Raw genomic sequence first — 6,551 nt, forward strand, 5'->3', positions numbered from 1 at the left:
CAGGTCTGGTCTTGTCACTCTCTGCTTACAAGTCCCAACAGTCCCCAGCCTAGAATAAGATCTAAAGACCTCCGCGTGGCCTGCAAGGCCGAACGAGATGTGGTCCCTGCCACTTCTCTGGCCTCTCTGTTTTGTGTGTGTGCACACGGGAAGGTGAGCTCCTTTGTGGTGGGGCCTCGTCTGTCTTACCACTGCTCCATCCCAGGGTCTAGCCAAGAACCCAGCACACAGTAGGTGCCAATAAATAATTGTTAAATGAATGAATGACTATTGCAGTCAGACTGAACGACTCTGGTCCTTCTTCCTGGAACCCTTGCCATCCCTGCCCCCTTGCCTTTGTATGGCTCACACACTGGTCAGATCTTAGTTTAGACGTCACTTCCTGCAGGAAGCCCTCCCTGATCTCCTCTCCCCAGAGAGGTCTGGGCCCTCTCCTCCAGCCCCAGCATCATTCTGTGTGCTTTTACTGTTGCACTTATCAGATGCTCTGGCAATAAGCACCTCCTTTCTTGCCTCCCCCACCAGGTTGTGAGCTCCTTGAGGACAGGATTATATCTGTTCTCTCTGGATCTGATACCAAACCTCTTAATTTCAAATTCGTGTGCCCAAGTCACAATAAGCCAGTCACTGAGACGTCAGTGCCTGGAGATGGTGACAGGTTTATTCATTCGAATTGTCCAAAACGAGAAGGGAGGATGGGTTCTCTCAAATCCACCTTAACAGGAGAAGAAAGCAGGGGGTCTTTATAGAGCCAAGGGGCTTGGGGGGAGGGGTTTCAGAGAAACAAAGGGGAATTCCTGCTCCTTTCACTCCAGATACGCCCTTGGGCAACCAGACTTCTGGGCTCAGGCAGCTGGGGGCTGCTTATCTGGTGGTCCTAACTTCCTTGAAGGCATTCTTTTTCTTCCCCAAGACCAGCTCATAAACCCTGTGACCCTTGAGTCACCCATCAGGTTAAACAAGAAAACAGCAAATTAAACAAGATCAACTTCTTTTCATCTGTGTCTTTGTTGGGAACAAGGTCGAAGGGTAATCATTTTTTTTTTTTTTTGAGGAAGATTATCCCTGAGCTAACATCTGCCACCAAGCCTCCTCTTTTTTTTTTTTTTTTTGCTGAGGAAGACTGGCCCTGAGCTAACATCTGTACCCATCTTCCTCTACTTTATATGTGGGATGCCTACCACAGCATGGCTTGCCAAGTGGTGCCATGTCCACACCCAAGATCCGAACCGGTGAACCCCAGGCCACTGAAGTGGAACGTGTGCACTTAACCGCTGTGCCACCAGGCCAGCCCCTAATCATATTCTTATTGAATATTTACAGTAACCCTCAGGTACCTGGCTTCCAATCCCCTCTGCCTAGAAGAGACCTTGCCAAGATGAGTGGCCATCTGCCCCATGGTTAGGAGCAAGAACTGGAGCACCAGCCTTGGCTGGGTTCTAATCCCAACTGTTCCAGTCTGTCAGAACTCGAGTGCGTTCCTCAACCTCTCTGTGCCTCAGTTCCCTAATCTGTGAAATGCGTACAAAAATAGTGCTTCCTCGTACTGTCACTGTGAGGATGTCTTTTCCCTGGCACAGGGCAAATGGCCAATACGTGTTAGCCACCAGTGTTTGTAGGAAACTAGGAAAATAGTCATTGAATAAATAAATGAATATTCAGCAATTTTAATCCAAGAGCCTTGAGACACACTTCCTCAGGTGTGTTGATTTAGGATTTCACAGAGTGCTGTGCATCTCTTAGACTTACATACACACCAGTGACCCCAGTTCCTGCAGGGGAACATGACTGCCCCGTGGGGTAGAGACCAGGCCCCCTCTTTTGTCTATATCCCTAGGGGCAGCATGAGCCTGGTATACAGTAGATGCTCAATAAATAATATCTCTATTTCCACTTGTTCAAACGTGATATTCCCTCCCTCCCTGAGCACTCCCACCCCCTCTTGAGAAGCCAGTTCCCTTCTTTCTCTTCTCAGATTGTCAGGTCCCACCCGGGCCCTTTAATTCCCCATCTGGTGTCCACACCCTCCCAGTGACCTACACACTTGCATTTGAGCCAAGACAACAGCAGCCAATGTACTGCCCCTGCCTGTCCTGCTGGGGCGTCCTGCCCCTGCTCTGGTCTGCACCGGGACAAGATGCCAGCCAGGTGGCCCTGGGAAGGTGGCTCTTCAGTGCTGGCTTTCTCCTCTTTTAGATCACACTTTGTTACCCAAGCAGAGAGGCCTTTCCCACCCATCATATCAGAGAAGCTCTTTGCTCCCATCGCTGGCCATCACAGCACACTGTTCCAGTTCCTACACAGCACTCGTTTCCCTGCTCAAAATTATCTTTATTAGGTTAACCTTTCTCCTCGCCCCGCCCCCGCCCCAAGAATATAAGCACCAAGCAAGCTGTGGTATCTTCCTTAGCACTTTGCAGGGCCTGGTATGTAGAAGATGCTCCGTTAGGATTTGCTGTATGAATGCATTAGTCTCTTTCCATGTGGAGGCGGCTTATCTTGCTTCTGCTGAAAGGCTGACAAAGATAGGGAGGAAGGAGGAAGGATACCCTTGAGTGTGTACTTGGTGGCTGTTTCAGATGTCCTTCAGTTGATCTACTGCTCTTTCTTTGGCTCAGGCACAAAAGGCTTCTGCTTGGCTGGGAAAAGGGAGTGGGCTCTGGGAATTGCAGCCCCTGGGCACCGAGCCTGGCTTGCCAGCCCCTTCCTCCCGTGGCCAGGCCTTTCCAGTTAATCTGCCTGTCCACAGACGCAGGAGGAGAGGGCTTTGAGCGAGCCTATGACTGTTCCCCAAGCTGAAGACCTCGAGGGCACAGTCTTCAAGGGGCTCCCCTTGGCTTCAGGAGCCTCCTGGCACCCGAGTGGGCTGCCCGGGGAGGAAGCTGGGGCCACAGTCCCTCCAGAGGGTGGCAAGGTACCCTCCGCCTGGGCAAGGCACCCCCCACCCAGGGGGACCTCATGAGTTTGCTGGGGCTGGTTTCCCCCGCAGAACAAGATGTAGGTCTTCATTGGAGGGGTGACAGGTCCTGGGTTGGGCCTAGGGGCTCGGGGTGGTGCTGAGGGTGCAGCCAGGCAGAGCTGTTTCCCACGTGCACAATCAAAGACGAAAGTTAGGTGAGCAGTGGGGATGGCCTTCTGATGGCGGGCTGGCTTCCCCTCTAGAGAGAAGGAAAAGACCAAAGGTGTGCGTTAGCACAGCGAGCGGTATGGTCTCTTTAATTCATTTGTTCATTCGCTCAACGAGGCTTTAACTGTGGCTTGGTTGACACACAAAGATGGGAAGACAGTGGGGTCTAAGAGCATGGATTTCAGCATCAGGGTCTTCCGATGTGTGTTTTTTCCCCACACCACCAAGCAATTAACTCACTTCTACCTGGAGTCAGCATCACATCCCACAGGTTCATTAAGGGCTCGGTCCTACAAGACTGCCCCCCCCCCCCCCGCCATGCCAATCACCAATCGCAAGTCCAGGTTGTCACCTGTGATTCTCACACTTAGATCAGAGGTTCCCACCACCCCCTCCTTGCTAGAGAGGCTCTCAGGACTCAGAGAAACACTTGACTTACTGGATTACCAGTTGATTATAAGAGGATACAACTTAGGAACAGCCAGAGGCACAGGGCAAGGTCCGTGGGCAGGGGAGTAGAGCTTCCAGGCTCTCTGAGCACACCGGTCTCCCCAAATCTCCACATGGTCGCCAGCCCCGAAGCTCTCTAAACCCTGTTCTTTTGGGGGTTTATGGAGGCTTCATCACCTAGGCATGATTGATTAAATTACTGGCTGCTGGTGATCGATCTCCAGCTCCAGCCTCTTTCCCCCCTGTGTCAGCCGTCTGCCTTCCAGGAGCACAGAGCCCACTGCCTCAGAGCTTCTCGACTTCGCTGTTTGCATGGACCGCCTGGGCATCTGGAGAACATGCAGATTCTGGTCCAGCGAGTCTGGAGGGGGGCCTGAGGTTCTGCATTTCTAATAAGCTCCCTGGGGATGCTGGTGCTGCTGGTCCATGGGCCACCCTGTGAGTAGTGAGGTCTTTGAACCAAGGAAACCCTGCCCACCTTTTGCAGGTGAAGAAACTGAGGCCCAGCTTGGACAGATGGAGGGTGGTCCTCACGGAGCACCATGAGGCGCTCTTCCTCCCCAGAGTCTTGTCCACAGCCTCAGAGAACGCCATCAGTGCCCGGTCCCATCTGCCTTGGGGATCCCTGTTCTGTCCTCCCAACCCAGCTGAAGGCCCCGCAACAGGGAGACGTCATGAACCTATCAATTGACTTGTCAATGAAGTACCTGCCAGAGCAGGTCGCTCTGAACCCAAAGCCTGTGCTCTTAAAAAAAGTAACTTTTCCAGTTACCCAAATAATCAACAATCCACTCTCTTAACTACATGCTCTTCACCACAACACAGGCTCAGAAGGAAGCCTGTGTTCTGGTAGGTTCGTTAACACAGGAAATAAATGAAGCCCATCCACGACTTGAGAATCCTGGCATCCCTAAGGGAGGGTGTCTGCCTTCCGACCCTTGCCTCCCCAGCACCCCGTCCCCCACCCCTCCTGTCCCCAACTGGTCTTTCTCAGGGCTGAGGCACCCTCCACCTGCTCTTACCTGAGCTGGTCTCCAGGTCTGTCTCAAGGCCCATGACGTTAGGGCTGGCTCTCTGGTCCTTGGGGTCTTCTGAGGCGGCCATTGCTGCAGCCACAGCGCCTGTCCCAGCTCTGGCAAGAACAGTTCCCAGCAGGCTCTTCCAGGATGTAGCTCCCCATCCAAAGACAGACCTTTTATATTTACCGGATCCGGATTAGGGTGGGATCCGCCGAGTGAATTCCACTGGGAGCTGGGGGACTGGCTTGGGGCGGTTAGGGGATTGCTTTGATCAACAGGGTTATGTCAACAAGATTGTTGTCGGGTAGCTGGGAGGCAAGCCTTCTAACAAACAGACACTATTTCTTCTTTCTTCCAACTCCAGCTGCTTCCTGACTTGGGTCAGGCCTTGGAAACCTCTCCTCCGGGCCTCAGTGTCCCTAACCGCAGTCATTACCTGGCTATGTCACCTGTGGGGGAAGGGGCGAGGGAGCTCGGTGGGGTGTCTTGTATAAGGGCAATAGTCCCATCGTGAGGCCTCCACCCTCAGGACCTAATCACTTCCCACGGGCCCCACCTCCTCAGACCACCACAATGGGGATTAGGTTTCAAAATATGAATTCTGGGGGGACACATCCAGTCTAGAGCATCCTTGAAGTCAACCAGCTGTTTTTACTGAAAAGGAAATATGCTTAAAAAGGAAAATTGATAATGCTACATTAAATGGAAACAGTATCACTTCTATAACTAAGAAGTAACTCTGTGTGGTTGCAGAATAATGGTCCTCCAAAGACGTCCATGCCCTGATCCCCAGCTTGTGAGTGTTACCTACACAGCAAGAGAGATTTTGTGGTGTGATTAAGGGTATTCTGATGAGCATTTTTTTCCCCACACCACCAAGCAATTAACTCAATTCTGACGCTATCTACCTGGAGGCAGCATCAGGTCCCACAGGTTCATTAAGGGCTGGGTCCTACAAGACTGCCCTGCCCCCCTCCCCTCAGATGCCAATCACCAATCACAAGTCCAGGTTGTCACCTGTGACTGTCACATATAGATCAGATGTTCCCACCACTCCCTCCTTGCTAGAGAGGCTCACAGGACTCAGAGAAACCTTTGATTTACTGGATTATCAGTTGATTATAAGAGGATACAATTTAGGAATAGCCAGAGGCAGGGGGCAAGGTCCGTGGGCAGGGGAGCAGAGCTTCCGGGCTCTCCGAGCACACCGGTCTCTCCGAATCTCCACATGGTCACCAGCCCCGAAGCTCTCTAAACCCTGTTCTTTTGGGGGTTTATGGAGGCTTCATCACCTAGGCGTGATTGATTAAATTACTGGCTGCTGGTGATTGATCTCCAGCTGCAGCCTCTTTCCTCTCCGCAGAGGTTGGTGGGTGGGAGACTGAAGGTTCCAACTCTCTAATCTCTCAGTTGGTTCCCCTGGCAACCAGCCCCCATCCCTAGGTGATGGAGGGGCATTTCTCAAATCGCTTTATTAACATAACACAAGAAGTCTTTATCTCTCTCATCACTTGGGAAATTCCAAGGGTGTTAGGAGCTCTGTGCCAGGACCCAGAACGAAGACCAAATATATATTTATTATAAATCACAATATCACAGGTATGGACTTTGAGATGGGGAGATTATCCTGGATTATCTGAAGAAACACAATTTAATCACACTAGTCCTTAAAATTGGAGAACATTTCCTGGCTGAGTTAGAAGAGATGTGACAATGGAAAAAGGCCAGAGACGCATGAAGTGAGAAGGCCTCAACCTGCCATTGCTGGCTTTGAAGATGGTGGAAGGGGGCCGAGAGCCAAGAAATTCAGAAGGCCTCTATAAATTGGAAAAGGCAAGGAAAGGATTTTTCCCTAGAACCTCCAGAAAGGAAACTTCCCACCAACATCTTGATTTTAGCCCAATAAGACCCATGTTGCATTTCTGACCGACTAACAATAAATTTGTGTTTCTTTA

The 6,551-nt window shown here is 51.3% G+C and overlaps 1 protein-coding gene across 1 annotated transcript; it reads right to left on the reverse strand.

Moving 5' to 3' along the window:
* Positions 1–2,504: 2,504 nt before the first annotated feature.
* SRARP (steroid receptor associated and regulated protein) lies at positions 2,505–4,699 on the reverse strand. Its single transcript, XM_046660499.1, has 2 exons — positions 4,600–4,699; positions 2,505–3,158 (listed from the first exon to the last, which is right to left on the reverse strand). Exons 1-2 carry the CDS (start codon positions 4,679–4,681, stop codon positions 2,731–2,733), a joined length of 510 nt encoding a protein of 169 aa, XP_046516455.1. The 5' UTR covers positions 4,682–4,699; the 3' UTR covers positions 2,505–2,730.
* Between the last annotated feature and the right edge of the window lie 1,852 nt (positions 4,700–6,551).

This window comes from Equus quagga, chromosome 5, assembly GCF_021613505.1.
Source record: "Equus quagga isolate Etosha38 chromosome 5, UCLA_HA_Equagga_1.0, whole genome shotgun sequence".
Lineage (NCBI taxonomy): Eukaryota > Metazoa > Chordata > Mammalia > Perissodactyla > Equidae > Equus > Equus quagga.